Below are 19,520 nucleotides of genomic sequence, written 5' to 3' on the forward strand. Positions count from 1 at the left end.
CCCCCAAAAATGAGTCCCCCCCCACTCCCCATGCTCATGCTTCACAGTTGGGAAGGTGTTCTTGGGGTTGTTCTCATCCTCCAAACACGGGGAGTGGAGTTGATCGCAAAAAGCTCTATTTTGGTCTCATCTGACCACATGACCTTCGCAAATACCTCCAATGGATCATCCAGATGGTCACTGGCAAACTTCAAATGTGCCTGGCAGAGGTGGGATGAAGTCACCATCAAGTCACTCTCAAGTCATGAATCAGCAAGTCTCAAGTCAGCTTGCAAACAATTGGTGGTCATTATGACTTGAGACTTGACTTGGGACTTGCTGATTCATGACTTGAGAGTGACTTGACAGTGACTTTGTCCCACCTCTGGTGCCTGGACATGTGCTGGCGTGACTTTAAACTATGATGGCGTAGTGTGTTACTAATGTAATCTTTGTGACTGTGGTCCCAGCTCTCTTCAGGTCATTGACCAGGTCCTCCCTCATCCTTACCCCACGAGGTGAGATCTTGCATGGAGTCCCAGACCAAGGCAGATTGACAGTCATCTTGTGTTTCTTGCATTTTTAAATAATTATGTCAACAGTTGTTGTCTTCTCACCAAGCTCCTTGCCTATTGTCCTGTAGTCCATCCCAGCCTTGCGCAGGTCTACAGTTTTGTCCCTGGTGTCTTCTGACAGCTCTTTGGTCTTGGCCATGGTGGATATGTTGGAGTGTGATTGATTGAGTGTGTGGACAGGTGTCTTTTATAGAGGTAACGAGTTCAAACAGGTGCAGTTAATACAGTTAAAGAGTATAGAATAGGAGGGCTTCTGAAAGATAAACTAAAAGGTCTGTGAGACCCAGAATTCTTGCTGGTTGGTAGGTGATCAAATACTTATTTCATGCAATAAAAGGCAAATTTTAAATTATTTAAAAATCATGCAATGTGATTTTCTGATTTCTTTTTTCTGTCTCTCACAGTTGAGGTGTACCTACGATAAAAATTACAGACCTATCCATTCTTTGTAGGTGGGAGAACTTGCAAAATCAACAGTGGATCAAATACTTATATATATATATATATATATATATACAACCCCTGGCAAAAATTATGGAATCACCGGCCTCGGAGGATGTTCATTCAGTTGTTTAATTTTGTAGAAAAAAAGCAGATCACAGACATGACACAAAACTAAAGTCATTTCAAATGGCAACTTTCTGGCTTTAAGAAACACTATAAAAAATCAAGAAAAAAAATTGTGGCAGTCAGTAACGGTTACTTTTTTAGACCAAACAGAGGGAAAAAAATATGGACTCACTCAATTCTGAGGAATAAATTATGGAATCACCCTGTAAAATTTCATCCCCAAAACTAACACCTGCATCAAATCAGATCTGCTCGTTAGTCTGCATCTAAAAAGGAGTGATCACACCTTGGAGAGCTGTTGCACCAAGTGGACTGACATGAATCATGGCTCCAACACGAGAGATGTCAACTGAAACAAAGGAGAGGATTATCAAACTCTTAAAAGAGGGTAAATCATCACGCAATGTTGCAAAAGATGTTGGCTGTTCACAGTCAGCTGTGTCTAAACTCTGGACCAAATACAAACAACATGGGAAGGTTGTTAAAGGCAAACATACTGGTAGACCAAGGAAGACATCAAAGCGTCAAGACAGAAAACTTAAAGCAATATGTCTCAAAAATCAAAAATGCACAACAAAACAAATGAGGAACGAATGGGAGGAAACTGGAGTCAACGTCTGTGACCGAACTGTAGGAAACCGCCTAAAGGAAATGGGATTTACATACAGAAAAGCTAAGCAAAAGCCATCATTAACACCTAAACAGAAAAAAACAAGGTTACAATGGGCTAAGGAAAAGCTATCGTGGACTGTGGATGACTGGATGAAAGTCATATTCAGTGATGAATCTCGAATCTGCATTGGGCAAGGTGATGATGCTGGAACTTTTGTTTGGTGCCATTCCAGTGAGATTTATAAAGATGACTGCCTGAAGAGAACATGTACATTTCCATAGTCATTGATGATATGGGGCTGCATGTCAGGTAAAGGCACTGGGGAGATGGCTGTCATTACATCATCAATAAATGCACAAGTTTACGTTGATATTTTGGACACTTTTCTTATCCCATCAATTGAAAGGATGTTTGGGGATGATGAAATCATTTTTCAAGATGGTAATGCATCTTGCCATAGAGCAAAAACTGTGAAAACATTCCTTGCAAAAAGACACATAGGGTCAATGTCATGGCCTGCAAATAGTCCGGATCTTAATCCAATTGAAAATCTTTGGTGGAAGTTGAAGAAAATGGTCCATGACAAGGCTCCAACCTGCAAAGCCGATCTGGTAACAGCAATCAGAGAAAGTTGGAGCCAGATTGATGAAGAGTTCTGTTTGTCACTCATTAAGTCCATGCCTCAGAGACCGCAAGCTGTTATAAAAGCCAGAGGTGGTGCAACAAAACACTAGTTATGTGTTGGAGCATTCTTTTGTTTTTCATGATTCCATAATTTTTTCCTCAGAATTGAGTGATTCCATATTTTTTTCCCTCTGCTTGGTCTAAAAAAGTAACTGTTACTGACTGCCACAAATTTTTTTTCCTGATTTCTTATAGTGTTTCTTAAAGCCAGAAAGTTGCCATTTGAAATGACTTTAGTTTTGTGTCATGTCTGTGATCTGCTTTTTTTCTACAAAATTAAACAACTGAATGAACATCCTCCGAGGCCGGTGATTCCATAATTTGTGCCAGGGGTTGTATATATATAGTCTGTTTTATATTAAAATGACATCCATGCTGTTACGTTTAACACTAAACACTAAAGATAGGAGCCCAAATGCCAGCAGCCAAGGACACGGAGGGGAGGGCAAAAACTAGTGTGTTTAATATTAAAGCGTGACAATGATAAGACAATGGTGACAATGTAATTCCATGTGACAACAGATCCAAAAATTAACAACAGCCTGTGAGAATCAGAATGAGGGGTAACAAATAACAGCCAAAAAAACACAGCGGGAACAAACAGTTACTAACTGGCGTTCAAGGTAATGATGGCTCAGACGAGTGACTAAAATGTGGGACTGAATGGAACCAACCGGCAAAGTTAAGACAATGGGAGTGGCTTAAATAAACAGACTGATAATCAACAGACGTAATGATTAGGCAGAACATGGAAATAACCTAACAGTGAACATGACCAAAGACATCAACCAAAAAACACACAAAATGCAAAACAACCAGGGAACAACAAGACAACATGATCCATGACAAACCACTGTGGTATTGATCCAAAACCAACTTGTGACCTAATAAAACAACCCAAAACAATACACAACATACAATACACACAGAGAAAATATAGGCCGGACTAAATCTGGAACCAAATAAGAACCAGGGACAAAAGACATTCTTAGGGCCCCTTCACACATAGTGCGAATTTGGTAGAAGAGCGCACGAAGTGTGCATGAAGCAGGAATTGTATGCAAAACGTAAATTCGTAGCTGCCTCGAATGCCTTGTACACCTGTTGTTACAACAATTTGCTCACACCAGCAGCTGAAAGACAGAGTGTGCCCTGTGCGAGCGCATGGAAACCTCTCACGGCAGGTGTTGGCCAAATTCCAGCTGACACGCATGAACATCTAACACTGCTCATGTGGCACTTACAAAATGTGTGGCCATTCATACTATCATCACGAAAACAGTCAGCAGACAATCACTTTCAAGCTGGTGTTGAAATTTGTCTTAGTGCCCCAAGACTGTGGCTTTGCAAAACAGCAACACACATGTAAGGTGCGAGAGTGTCGGCTCCCCACACACACGTGCCGTGCATGTGAATCCCGCATGTGTTACGCTTCCCCCCATTCGCAAACATGTGGTGCTGGGTGGGGTGGTGGGGGTTGGGAACTCACTTGCATGAGCTGCTGATATATGGATGTACAGATGATGTGTTGGTGCGTGTGCTGAACTGACAGGGCATGTGTCCGCCCACAGCAACTGCTGTTGGATCTCTGGTTCTGGACATCATGGCTGGAAAAACATACTGTGTTTGGATGGATATGAACTTTCAACTGTTCACTGTGACACGCATGTCTGCTTGCTGTCTTCACGTGGACATACATAAAAACATATATCGCTGTTGCAACGGGCTGCAGCAAGCGTGCGCATGGCACCCACATTGACAGGCTGCTCCAGGTAACAATGGACCATCAGATCATAACACGCAGTGGGTGATCTGACTGTCACATCACCCACGTGAGCTCTGTTCCACATGGGCACGCACACGGGGTCGGCTGGACACACCGGACCAGTATATATAGACATGATAACAGCGCAATGCTTCATTATGTCATTTCATGACTGTTCGTCTATGACCATGGGTCATCTACAGAGGAACAGTTCATACTTGATAAGAGGGTGTTTTTTTATGGTGTGTGTGTGTTTTTTTTTTTTAAATACATCTATCTCATTGTTGATTTCAGGCATTTTCCCACACCGTTTACAGGCCAGTGACAGTAGCGCAGTGGTTAGCTTTCAGGCTGGCAATCAGTGCAGGTTTGAATCCCGTGGGTGGCATGTATTTTTTGTTTGTTTGTTTGTTTTCCACAGCAGCGGCGCAATGTGGTTCCACAGGTACCAGCTGGTTTTTATTTTTTCTTTATTCCACAGCAGCAGTGTGATGTGGTTCCATGGGTACCAGCTGGTTTTTGTTTTTTATTTATTCCACAGCAGCAGCGTGATGTGGTTACACATGCTCCAGTTGCTAGCACTGTGTTCGTGCATGAGCATGCACAAAACCTTTGCAGCAGGATCGTACATGCCTGCCCGTCTGTACGATGTTTTCGTGGTTCGCTAATTCGAACTGTCTCCATAATTTGACCAAATTTGCACTGTGTGTGAAGGGGTCCTTACGGAATACATGAACAGAGCAGCATGAATAAAAAGGGCCTGAGGACAGTGGGCGGGGACAACAATATGACAGGAACATGGATGGATGACAATACACACTCACACGCAGGGGAGTGCATGCCAAGAATGACAAGCCCGCACACACACACACACACACACACACACACACACACACATGCGCGTGCGGCCAGAAAAGACACAACAGAAACACACACGGATGACAGCAAGCACCAGACAGAGACAGACATCAGGAGGATCACAACCACACACACACACACACAAGAGCTGGGACATGCACCAGGGAGCCCTACCATGACAGGCACACTCACTCACACACACACACACACACATGGCAACAAGAGGTAGACACACTCACACAATCGTACACGATGGACAGATGATACTGACTAAGACAGTAAAACGACAGGTGACGGGACTCATAATACAACCCCAATTCCAATGAAGTTGGGACGTTGTGTAAAATGTAAACAGAAAATAATCACGGAAATATGGTACCCACTTTTCTCTAATCAACAAGTGTCAATGCTGGACCTTAATTTTGTACCCCTGCCACTGGGCACATCCAGACTGCTCTGTCCGGTACATGTGAGGGATTTTTTTTTTTATGGAAATGTATTGTGCGGTCAGACAGGACATTTTGTCTGATGTCAGCAAAAATCCATTATACAAAATCCATTATATACAGTGTTTATTACATGGAAAACTAAAAGCATTGGGGCTTTTGGCCAGTGAGAGCAATACATGATGACGGTTTAGGTGAGTTTTACTACTCTGGCTTTTATTACCGAAATGTCATCAGTAACCTGACTGATGACCACATTCTGCACCCATCCAGATGAGATAGCTGAAAAAGCTATCTCAGAGATTTCAGCTGTCAGTTTCCACTGTGAGGAACATAGTGAGGAAATGGAAGACCACAGGCACAGTACTACTTAAGGCCCAAAGTGGCAGGCCAAGAAAAATCTCAGATAAGATGAAGCAAAGGATGGGGAGAACCATCATAGTCAACCCACAGACCTGCTCCAAAGACCTACAACATGATCTTGCTGCAGATAGTGTCTCTGTGCATCATTCAACTATACAGCTCACTCTGCACAAGGAGATGGTGTATGATGCTGTAATGCAGAGGAAACCTTTTCTGCATACACCCCCAAACAGAGTCGCTTGAGGTATGCTAAAGCACATTTGGACAAGCCAGCTTCATTTTGGAATAAGGTGCTGTGGACTGATGACAGTAAAATTGAGTTATTTGGACATAACAAGGGGCGGTATGCATGGTAAAAAAAGAACAGAGCGTTCCAAGAAAAATGCTTGCTACATACAGTAAGATTTCGAGGTGGTTCCATCATGCTGTGTGGCTGTGTGACCAGTGCAGGTACTGGGAATCTTGTTCAAGTTGAGGGTCACATGGATTCAAGTCAATATCAGCAGATTCTTGAGAACAATGTTCATGAATCAGTGACAAAGTTGAAGTTGCACCAGGGCTGGATCTATCAACTAGACAACAACCCTAAACACTGCTTCATGCAGAGGAACAAGTACAATGTTCTGGAATGGCCATCTCAGTCCCCAGACCTGAATATTACTGAAATTCTGTGGTGTGATTTTCAGCGGGCTGTCCATGCTCAGAAACCAACAAACCATAGATGTTTTGTCAAGAAGAATGGTCCAAAATACCTTCAACCAGAATCCAGACTCTCATTGGAAGCTATAGGAAGAGTTTCGAGGCTGTTATTTCTGCAAAAGGAGGATCTACTAAACATTGATATATTTTTTCTGTTGGGGTGCCCAAATTTATGCACCTGCCTAATTTTGTTTAAAGAATTATTGCACACTTTCTGTAAATCCTATAAACTTCATTTCACTTCTCAAATATCACGATGTTCATTTGCTATATTATATATTTAACTGAAATTTCTAATCCAGACAACCCAAGCCCAAGCTTTTGCATACAACTGTATTTCATCCATTTTATTGACCTCGTGTTTCTCCTCTCCACCCAGCGACGCCATGTGAACTGTGTTAGCTCTCTGTGCCTCGCCTTCTGACTACCTTCATGGTAGTCAGTTTGCTTGGGTTGTTTTGACTTTTCACTCACTTCTTAACAATAATAATAATAATAATAATAATAATAATAATAATAATAATAATAACATATTTTATTTAAGGGCACCTTTCAAGGAACTCAAGGTCACCTTACAACACATAGTTTAAATATTTTAAAACAAACCAAATACAAGCAATAAAAAAAATTACAAAATATACAGAACTGTACAAAGGATCAAAGGGAGCATGCATCACCAAAGACGTGTTTTGAGACCAGGGGCCTGTACTACGAAGCGGGGTTACTGGCTTATCAGGGTAACTTCGGGAGTATGTTGATGACGTGTGGAGTAACTTCCCGGTTAACCCGTACTACGAAAGGTGGATAGATTTTGATCGAGGTATGCTGCCATGGCAATTTATGCTGTGTGCCAAACCTGCTCCGAGCAGGTTATGTTCTTGGTTAGCTTGAAGTTTTCGCTTAACCACTCCCTTTATAAGTACCGTCCATCCACCTTCAATCACTCCGAAGACAATGCCGGCCTACCTGGATGATCCGTTTGATACTGGGGCACAAATTGTGAGGGGCTCTCTTCGCAGGGCGAGGGTTTTTAAAGACCGCCAGAATCCGCTGACATACCCGGACGATATTCTCTATGAAAGATATAGATTCTCAGCCGAGGGAATTCGTTATCTATGTCAGCTGATCGGGCCAGAAATCTGTAACATCACCCATCGTACACTGTAAAAAAAGACTGTTGTTTTTACAGGAAAACACTGGCAGCTGCATGGAATTCCTGTAAAAAATACAGCAGTTAAATGTACAAAAAAGAGAGCTCTTGTTTGTAGATTTAACAGTTCTTTTAATGTGAGTCAGCCATGGTTCATTCACTGTAAATCCATATACATATTATGTCTGTAATGTTATCTACTGTGCTGCTGTATGTTTTACAGGAATTCCCTGGTAACCACAGCTGCCAGCGTTTTCCTGTAAAAACAAGTAATTTTTTACAGTGTAGCAATGCCCCGATGATCGAGCAGATAATGTGCGTTCTGCCTATTTTGCCAGTGGACAATTTATGTATTCCATCGGTGATGCTGAACATCTGAGCAAGAATACTGTATGTCGTATGATTCGCAAGGTAGTACTTGCTCTCTCTAAACTGTTGGATGCATTTGTCGTTTTCCCTGGCCATTTATCCGCAATGCAAATCAAAGAAGGGTTTTATGCAATCGTGGGTAATTACTAATATCAAAATAGGTCTAATGCATGTCCATTAATTAGGCGAAGTGGGGCTTATCAAGCTATGAATATAAACCTACCGTTCTGAAGGATATTTTTATATTTCATCTTCACCTGCTGCCAGGTGCGTTTGGCACTGCTATTGCATCTGAAATATTGACAGGATTAGGAATAGCAAGCATACAGTCAAGGTAGCCTATTTAGGAAACATTAAATTAACCTAACATTTATTAGTAGGCCTATGCCCACTTCTGAATCGTGTTGCATCTGGGCATAATTAATGAAAGAAGGTCATTTTTTTTACACATATTAGACATTCCACAGGTTAATCATCTGTAACAGATTTGGGGAACAATTGAATTGTACGTACGCATTTACCCGATCAGCAATACGTTGCCAACAAGCCTGTCTTGCTTTATTGGCAGACGATGTGTTTGATTTCCCCCTTAACATTAATTTAAATTCCTCGTAGCTCCGCATAATAATCGTGCATTCTTCTTCGGTAAAGTAAGGTGACCGCGCCATCATTACAAAATGGTGACGTGTGCTGCAACCTGCCCCTTTTATGTGAACGCGCACAAACTCCAATTAGGTTAACACAGGTTCAACAAATCAACATCTTATTCAGCGTTGTAGTACCGATTAACACCACTTGAGAAAACCAGTTTTTGTCAACCCCGGTTTAATAGGTTGACCCTGGGTTACATCTGAGTAAGTTAGCCCCGCTTCGTAGTACAGGCCCCAGATTTAAACAGGAGAAGTGACTTCATGTTACGGCTGTCAGGAGGGAGTGAGTTCCTAGGATATCTTACCCCCCACCCTGGATACCCCCCCCCCCCCATTTCTTGCCAAAACAAAGTTTTGCAAGATATGTTTCTGTCAGTATGTATGCTTGTTTTTTTTTGTTGCTGTTGTTTTTGGGGGGTTTTATGGTTTGTCTGTAATCGTTGCACTTTTCACCTTTAACTCACTGTGCAGCACACAGTTTACATCACAGACTCTTGCAACTTCACATATAGCAGCCCTAGCAAGGTACCTTTCAGTACACAAAAGGATCAAGCTCAAGGTCAAAGGTCAAGTTTACAGAAAGGTCAAACAATAAATTCAACTAAGCAACTTTCCTGGTCACATATAGCAGCCCTACTAAGGTACCTTTCAGTACACAAAAGAAGCAAGCTCATGGTCAAAGGTCAAGGTCACAAGAAGGTCAAATACTAAATTCAACTAAACCACTTTCCTGGTTGCAATTTTTGAAATTTTGGCTCCAAATTTGGCATGCGCGTAGTGATAGGCCTTGCTTATAAGCCATTACCTGGGATAAGTGATTGACCTTAACCTTCAGTGTTTCACTTGGGGTCAAATGTCACCTAAATTCAGTCAAACTTCAGATTATAGCCCTAGTGGATAAAAATGATTTATTAATATCTTTGTGATCTTTGTTAATTCTTTCCCCTTCTGAACACATCTTTATTAATTCTTTCCCCTGCCAAGCTCCTTGTCCATTGAGAACCACACTGTTTCAAATAATCATATTTGTCAATTTCATGCTACATTTATATTATTCTGTTAGCAGGGGTGGTGGCCAAGTGGTTAATGCACTTGGTTTCAGTGCAGAAGGTTCCGGGTTCAAATCCCACCCCTGCCACATTCCTCCATGTAATGTGAGTTGCATCAGAAAGGGCATCCGGCGTAAAACCTGTGCCAATTCAACATGCAGATCCACCTTGGATTTGCTGTGGCGACCCTGAGTGCAAACAAGGGAGCAGCCGAAGGGACTTACGAGGTCTGCAAGAAAAATAATGTACCTTTTAATTTTTTTCAAAAACTATATGGATTTGAATCACATGCGATTACATCAACCAACCTTGAACCCTCGTGCGCATGCGTGAGTTTTGTCACACCTGTCAGTTACGTCATTCGCCTGTGGGCAGGCTTTGAGTGAGGAGTGGTCCACCCCTCCCATCAGAATCCCTTTGTCTGACAACTTCCTGAGAGACTGGCGCTTTGCTTTATCAAAATTTTTTCAGAACCTGTGAGGCAGATCGAAGTGGACACCATTCGAGAAATTCAGCTGTTTTTTGGTGAAAATTTTAACGGCTGATGACAGATTATGGAGTTTTACTGTTGCTTTAAGGACTTCCCACGGAGCGGGACGTCACGCCGCGCTCTGAGGCGCCGTCGTCAGCCTGTTTTGAGCTGAAAACCTCCAAATTTAAGCCTCTGTTGACCCAGGACGTTGTGAGAGAACAGAGAAGCATCAGAAGAGCTCGGGATCAGCAGTTTATCCAGACATTCCACTGTTAAAGGAGATTTTGTAATGAAAGATGTGCGGACGGATTGGCGCGTCGGCAGGCAGCCGGTGCGGCGCCGCCACAGGAAAAACACCTCCGTGTTGATAACCATTTGTAAAAACCAGGCGGTTTTTGATGGCTTTCAGTAGAATGAGTATCTGAGAAATTGTTTAACAGCTGGACATGTTCCAACTGCCTAGGGACGGGTATCGAGACCGGTTCCTTTCGGGTATCATTAAGAAATGATTTGATCCACCGACATCAATAAGCTTTGTGCTTAACGGTTCTGTTATCGGTCCTTCAGAGTGGCCGTTGTTTTGGCGGGTGTTTGTCAGGAAAATGATCATTTCTCTACATTGATTACAGACCCTGCAGCGGGTCCTTAATCAACTTTTCTGCAGCGCGGCTTTGCTTTGAACCTTGAACCAATCGAAGCGTGGTTCACAGATTGAAGCAATGCTTCGGTCGATTGCTTCGTTTATTTCTTTCTTTCGCTTAATTTTCCCCCACTAAAACCCTAAAAAGCATACGTCTGTGAGTATTATTTACCTTTTCTATGTTACGTTTCTATGTTAAACCGACCTGTTATGGTCTTCTGAAACAGTTGATAGATGTATTTTATAACTTAAAAACGGGAGCGATGCTAACGCGTTAGCATGTCTATGGCATTTTCAAAGTTAAAAGTTAGCATTTAGCAGTTGCAGCCGTCATCACGTTCAGGTGCATTTGTTTTCAAATTGTAATATTCCTTAAATTTATTTTTGCATATATATTAATAATCTAATGATTATTATATGCAATTTTAGAGAAAGAGACAAAAAGAACCTGAACAGAAACACAACAGAAAATATATAATAGCAATTAACAATGAACAAAAATAAATACATACATACAGAAATAAATGTTTCCTGTGAACACCGAGTGACTCTCACACCTCCATTTCATCCCTGTCTTATTTAAGTTTAATGACAGTTTGTTTCGGTCAAACCATATTTTCAGTTTGTTAATTTCTTCAGTGATTTCCTCCAGAACTATCTGCCAAACTAGAAAACTGCTGCATCCTTGTAAGAGCAGAATACTACTGGAATGAATTTGAATAAGGAAAGTTGTATTTTTTTTTTCTCACCTAAATGGATTCAGCACTCACTCCAGTTTATTGTCTGGAATAGTCCCAGACTGCATTTCAGAGCTTCTAGAATTCAAACATTTTCGTGCAGGTGGTGTTGGGGGGTAATTTTGGGTTTCAGCTTTTTTTTGTTTTTCACCACTTTCATCCCTGAATATGAGTTGTGATTCACTTTTGTGCGGATTATTGAGGGTGGGGGAGGAAGATTTCTAGGGTGAGGGGGAAGATATCCAGGGGGACGGGGGAGATATACTGTTACAGCGGAATCAGCTGCAACAAGTAGATTAGTGATTTTGAAAAAAAAAATCTTCTTGACCAGTTTTTGCTACTTTACGCATAATCCTGTTGACACGCACACATTAGTACTATAATTTCTAACAGAAAACAATCTATTTTAAAAGAAGTGAAGGGCAAACAGCAGAGCAATGACGTAAATGTCTTTTCACATGGCTGCCATAAAAGGAAGTCCCACAAAGTGAATTTTCAACATATTGGCAATATTTCATATTTAAACAATGTTTTGTGTTGTATAAGATGTCTTGTTTTTTTGTTTTTTTTGTGGTGTACAGTAGCTCTGTGGGAGCACCCCCAATTTCGGTTCAATGATAATAAAGACGATTCTATTCAATTGTAGTTGTGACAAAAAAAATTATTTTTATGGCTTAAATCTTAAAAAACACATGGACGGTACACCTTTAATCAGAAAAATGCTGCATGTAATCCTGCTCACAGAGAGAAAAACACACAGAAAAATAATAATTTCAAAAACTGTAGCCTTCAAAGGTTTCTACTTTCCAAACTCACTGGCCCATCTGTGCAGTTTCATAAATAAGGATTTTCTCTGTTGACCTTGCACCAAAAATGTCAGCAGGAATTCGTGCATATGTGCTCTGTCTGCACGCAAAGATTCTTCATTTTGCTCTGATTGAAACCATTCCTCAAATACTCCTCTTTTTATGACAACATTTTGATCAAAAGCCAGCAAAAACATCTTGCATTTTCTTTGGTGCAGCAGTAAATTAAAACCATATCTTGATTCTTTTAGACATTACAGCCAATTTCACACATTTGATTGTTGGTATATAGTCTTTCAAAGCTGGTAGAAAATTAGTTTGTGTGAAATTATTAAACTCACTCTGTGTTCCATGTGGCACGACATAACATCTTACAGCCAAACAAAATATGTTTATCACAAATTTTGAAAAACTGAAGTGGATCAAATTTGGCATATTTTCCTTGATGACTTGATGACTAAAACTTAACGGAGTGGCTATACGCCCAACCCTTGGGTCAATAAAGTAAATTCGCAAGCATATACGCCCAACCACAATCGACCAATGAGCGCGTTTGTAAGATCACTTCCGGTTTCAACGCGGGAGGAAAAAAGGCAGATATTTTCTCGCCGGCTGCGGGAGGGTTCACAGCCGGCACACGCCGTTGCTTTGCGCCATGCGGCACCGCCACGACGCGTGGAATTCCTCCACGTCTGTCTCAATGTGCCGAAAAAGTGCTGATGTCCACGTCTTTTCACAATTCCTGTGCTAGCCAGATGACATCCCGGAAAAAACACAGCGTCCAGTTTGGAAATGAATGGCACATTCCACTGTTACAGGAGTTTTTGTCATGGAAAGAGGAGTGGAGGCTTCGCACGTCGCGGCGGTGCCGCATGGTGCAAAGCAACGCTGTGATGAAGCCTAACAGGACATGTTCTGGCATGTCCAGGCACATCCACAATTTCTTGGATAATCACTTGATGGAAAAACCACCGACAGCTGTCTGAACGCCATCTCAAAGCCGTCCTGTGAGACCAAAACGGAGGTGGTTTTGTCTCGCTCCAGTAGCGAATCCATCGTGACGCACAAAGCCTCCGCTCGGCTTTCCGTGACAAAATCTCTTGTTAAAAGTGAAATCTGCCAGAAAATGGTTCATGTCCAGCTCTTGTGATAACCAGAGAAATTGCACACGATGGTCACGGATCCATACAGCCATCCGTTTAGAAATGAAATGGTCACTCAGCCTGTCGATGGCGGCTTCGGAGTGCGGCGCACCACCAGTCGCTCTGGGTCATCCTTAAAGCAACGGTAACACTCCGTAATCTCTTTGAAACCCATAAAATTTTCACCAAAAGCCATCTGAATTTCTCGAATGGTGTCCACTTTGATGTCCCTCACAGTTTCTGAAAAAATTTTGATCAAGCAAAGCGGCAGTCTCTGAGCCATTCCTAAACAATGAAAAAAATGACGAGAGGGGTGGACCACTCCTCACTCAAAGCCTGCTCACAGGCGAATGACGCAACCGACAGGGGTGAAAAAACTCACGCATGCGCATGAAGGTTCAAGCTTGGCTGACGCAATCACATGTGATTCAAATCCATATGGTTTTTGAAAAAAATAATAAGGTTGGATACTTTTCTAATAGACCTCGTATTTATCTGCCCAACGGTTGGGCGTATAGCCTTTGCCAAAACTTAATTAGTCTTTTCCATTCAGTTAACTAACCGGGGAGTCATTTCTGCTACAGTTTAAATCGAGAAACTAGACATGAGGTTTTTGGTTTTATATGAAATAACTTGCTGGAAGATGTGTTCCGATGAAATACCAGCAAAATACTAAATCTGGCTTGGAATGGAAAGTTAAGTAATGTGTTGCTGCAGAGTGGCCTCATCACGATGATAACGAGTTACGAGATCACACAAACTGTCAGGTTGAATGTGAAGGAACAGTGGGGGATTACAGCAGGCAGAGTGATGACCAATTCAATCTCTCAATGTCAAAATATACATATGGATCTGATTTCAACTGCAAATTAATTTTGTGATCATGTTCCATCTTGAACATCCACATTGCCATCACCTTTTACCAAATTTTTCCAGTATGTGCAGTCAAATGTTTTTTGTTTGTTTCATTTTTTTTCAATGACCACTCTGTGACTGCAAATAAAAGGAACATTTTTCTTAAAATCATAAAATGCATCAAATGATACACAGCATACAGTAATGATTTTATTTTCAGGATTTGTTTTGTCAATAACGTGTTATTTTGTCATATGTTCATATTTTTGGTAGATGTTGGAATGTTACTTCATTCCATTTCATAATAATTCTTTGAAAAAAAAAAAACTGAAATTACATTAAGACATTATCCAGGTCCACCACAATAGATTTGGAATTAAGCAATGGTGTTACGCTTGTAAGGGTACATAAATAATCATTTTAATAGCCAGCTGGCAACATGAAGTCACTGAGCATGTCCTGGACATCATTTAACATCCATCATTAAGAAACACAAACCCTGTGGAACTGCACAGTAAATCTGTCTGGAGGAGGCAGTTCTCAAAACTCAAAACTGAGTGACCGTGCAAAAGGAGACAAGTGAGGGAAGCCACCAAGACACCCAGACAATGCTGAAAGAATTATAGGCTTCTGGAACTATATATATATACGAGGGCTGTCAATAAAGTAACGGTCCTTTTTATTTTTTTCAAAAACTATATGGATTTCATTCATATGTTTTTACGTCAGACATGCTTGAACCCTCGTGCGCATGCGTGAGTTTTTCCACGCCTGTCGGTGACGTCATTCGCCTGTGAGCACTCCTTGTGGGAGGAGTCGTCCAGCCCCTCGTCGGAATTCCTTTGTCTGAGAAGTTGCTGAGAGACTGGCGCTTTGTTTGATCAAAATTTTTTCTAAACCTGTGAGACACATCGAAGTGGACACGGTTCGAAAAATTAAGCTGGTTTTCAGTGAAAATTTTAACGGCTGATGAGAGATTTTGAGGTGATTCTGTCGCTTTAAGGACTTCCCACGGTGCGAGAAGTCGCTCAGCGCTCTCAGCCGCCGTCGTCAGCCTGTTCAAGCTGAAAACCTCCACATTTCAGGTTCTATTGATCCAGGACGTCGTGAGAGAACAGAGAAGTTTCAGAAGAAGTCGGTTTCAGCATTTTATCCGGATATTCCACTGTTAAAGGAGATTTTTTTTAATGAAAGACGTGCGGACGGGTCCGCGCGTCGGGACGCAGCCGCCGCGACGCTCCGCCACAGGAAAAACACCTCTGTTGAAAGCCTTAAGGACAAGTTGGAACATGTCCTGCCTGTTAAACAATTTCTCATATACTCACTCCACTGAAAGCCATCAAAAGCTGCCTGGATTTTACAAATGATTATCAACACGGAGGTGTTTTTCCTGTGCCGCCGCACCGCGTCGGCGGGTTCCAGACGCGCGGATCCGTCCGCACGTCTTTCATTAAAAAAATCTCCTTTAACAGTGGAATATCCAGATAAAATGCTGAAACCGACTTCTTCTGAAACTTCTCTGTTCTCTCACGACGTCCTGGATCAATAGAACCTGAAATGTGGATGTTTTCAGCTTGAACAGGCTGACGACGGCGGCTGAGAGCACTGAGCGACGTCTCGCACCGTGGGAAGTCCTTAAAGCGACAGAATCACCTCAAAATCTCTCATTAGCCGTTAAAATTTTCACTGAAAACCAGCTTAATTTTTCGAACCGTGTCCACTTCGATGTGTCTCACAGGTTTAGAAAAAATTTTGATCAAACAAAGCGCCAGTCTCTCAGCAACTTCTCAGACAAAGGAATTCCGACGAGGGGCTGGACGACTCCTCCCACAAGGAGTGCTCACAGGCGAATGACGTCACCGACAGGCGTGGAAAAACTCACGCATGCGCACGAGGGTTCAAGCATGTCTGACGTAAAAACATATGAATGAAATCCATATAGTTTTTGAAAAAAATAAAAAGGACCGTTACTTTATTGACAGCCCTCGTATATATATATATATATATATATATATATATATATATATATATATATATATATATATATATATATATATATATATATATATATATATATATATATAAAAAGGCTGTTGAACAAAGGATGACACCATACAATTATTGACTTTTGATGAGGTGTACCCGTGACCAGGTCCGCATAATCACGGGTACACCTCATCAAAAGTCTATAACTGCTTTATTATATGGTAAACAAGAAAACTGGGAGTTTGTCAAACATACTAAAACTGAAAAATCAATCTCAAGTTTATTATTACTGTCATACTGCACAAACTGACATCCCATCGTTCGACTGGAGATGCCTGTTAAGTCCGTAACGAAGAGTCATCAGGCTTGTTTTCTTATAAAGTTCACCATTTGCCTGTCTAGCTTCCATGTAAAATCGACCGAGTACTCCGTCAAGCATCCGTCTGTCATAAGTTTCAAAGTTGGGCGCATGTCCCTTTTCAGTGACGTACTTGCAAAACAGGTTGGCTGCTGACTGTGTATTTCTGCGGGTGTTCTTCGCATCTTTTTCGTGTAAAATACGTTTTAAGTCAGCGTCGCTAACAGACGCAAACCTGTCTTCTGCCATCTTGTCAACAAACTGACAGCCAAAGTAGACATTGTATTGCGTTATCTGATTGGTCGTTATCGATAGAAGGCGTTGCTCGATTAGCTAGCGCTATGGTGCACGCGAGGTGTACTCGTTTTGCATGCGGGGTCTACTCGTCTCCATCAGCGGTCAACTCTGCATGTGGTACAGCTCAGAAAGTGGCGAATGGGCCAATCAGAAGTTGGCAAAATCCCATACCATATAATAATAATGCACACTGTCTTCATAGATTCCACAACGGCTTTTGATTCTGTGGGAAGGGACACCTTAAAGTGCATTCTGGATGTCCATCAAGGGTGCTGGCTGTCATCAAGTCCATCCACACATACATACAAGCCATAGTGACTGTCAATGGTGAGGCCTCTGACTTCTTCCAGGTCTTTTATGGGGTTAAAAAGAGATGCATATTGGCTCTTATTCTGTTTCTAGCTGCTGTAATTGAAGAAATGTCAGATGATACGCTGGATGGAATTTACATCCAAACTCGACTGGATGGTGGACTCTTCAACCTTGCACGACTAAAATCTCAGCGTCTTGGTGAAACGCATTTGCGAGCTCCTATATGTCCATGACTCTGCTCTGGTGGCACACACTGGAGGGTATCCAGTGTGTGTCAGTGTGTGTTGGGAGAAGTTTGCTACTGCTGGGTGGAACCCTACTCGTTGAGGTGGAAAATTTCACGTACCTAAGATCTATGTTGGCAAAAGATAACTCCATGGACAGTGAGACTGACGCACGGGTGCATGCTGCCTCAACTTCATTTGGACGCTTTAAGGACCGGCTGTGGAATGTGAGGCTTATAAGACTGAACACGAAGCTAAACATATACAAGGTTGTAGTGCTGAGTGCGCTTCTATATGGACTAGAGGAGTCAAACTTGTATGCTCATCATCCGATGGCTGTTTGTCCTCGTCCAACGCCATCTTCACAGACTGATGTGTATTACCTGGAAAGACCGTATTACCAATGTTGAGGTCCTGAGGCGGGCGGGCACACCTACTATGGAAGCCATGATTACCTGCTTGCAACTCAGATAGGCCAGACACGTAATCAGGATGTCTGAAGATCGACTGCCGCGGGACCTGCTGTTTTTGGAGCTGACGGAGAGAACAAGGTACCGTGGTCGACTGCAACTGCGTTTTAAGGACACGGTAAAATGTCGCCTTGGCCTGGCGGGTATCAACTATCAGCAGCTGGAGACGTTGGCAAGCGACCGGGTCAGATGGCACACAGGAGTGAGGGAAGGCACTGAAGCAGGTCACAGAAAATGGGAAATCCGGGAAAAAGAAAGAAGATGCAGGCGCCATGCAGCTGACTCAACGAAACCTCTGGAAATGAACTCTGAACTGTTTTTTTTTTTCTTCAAAAACATTTCAGGTACATTTTGGATTTTTTTAGACAGTTTTTCTTAAGTTTTTGTACTGTTTTTCTCTTTTCTCTCTTTCCCTTTTTCTTTTGATAGTATTGTCCTAATCTGGAATAGACTGATTTACAAGTATATATATATATATATATATATATATATATATATATATATATATATATATATATATATATATATATATATATATTCAATGTAATAACACAGTGAATAAAATACCCTATTTAATCAAATATTAATGGACACACATTTTTTTTTTAAATTGGAGGTATGTATGACATAATAGGCAGAAAAACCAACATTATTTGCGCTCCTTAACAAACACTCGCTTACCTGTCCCAGATTTATAAATCCGTATTTGGCGGCCACTCTGTCAGCCACTTCCAGTCCTCCCGGCACCAGCACTGCCCAGTGATTTGTGAATGCACCTCTGGGTGCTGCGACCAGCATCTGGCTGACTTCCACAGCCAGCATAAAGAAAGAAAAAATTAAAGTCATCCTGACTTGAGCGAATGAAGTTTTAGAAGAAACGTCAGGCTGCAGGAGTCGTGTTTCAGCGCTCAGCCGAGCAGCCTCACAAATCCCTCATGCTACCGCCACGTACTGCTGAAATAAAGTAGCTTCCCCAAAAGTGGGAACAACGAAAGCTGAGGAGTCAGCAGACAATGAGAAGCCGAAGTGTAAACGCCCGTGATTGGCTCGGCAGCTTCAAGAACGTTTGCGGCTTCTTAAACAAGGGCGCTGCCAGAAGGTGGCAGTGGAGGCTTCGCCCCCCTGCTTAAATTGCTGGCTACCCCATGTTCTTCCAAAACAATCTTTAAATGCTATTAAAAAAAAATAGCTGAGTATGAACTCTGATTTTTGTAATTGTCATACATTTTTTGCATTATTAATTCTTTATTTTATGGAACAGATACAGTTGCAGACATACACTGTAGCTAAATCAGAATCAGAATCAAATTTGTTGTCAAGTAAGTTCTCACATACAAATAATTTGATCTGGGGTTAAAATCTTTAAAACTCAATTTTTATCTTTGTACATATTGTATTTTATAATACAATATTTGTTTTAAATGGGTTAGAATCCCTACATCATTTCCATG

At 41.7% G+C, this 19,520-nt stretch overlaps 1 protein-coding gene across 1 annotated transcript in view; it reads right to left on the reverse strand.

The window, feature by feature from the left end:
- The window catches only part of pcsk6 (proprotein convertase subtilisin/kexin type 6), a 281,648-nt gene extending 262,757 nt beyond the window's left edge, over positions 1-18,891 (reverse strand). Inside the window, 1 exon segment of the mRNA XM_034162733.1 lies at positions 18,751-18,891. Coding sequence (XP_034018624.1) covers positions 18,751-18,891 — 141 coding nt within the window.
- Positions 18,892-19,520: the final 629 nt, after the last annotated feature.

This window comes from Thalassophryne amazonica, chromosome 2 (genome assembly GCF_902500255.1).
Source record: "Thalassophryne amazonica chromosome 2, fThaAma1.1, whole genome shotgun sequence".
NCBI lineage: Eukaryota > Metazoa > Chordata > Actinopteri > Batrachoidiformes > Batrachoididae > Thalassophryne > Thalassophryne amazonica.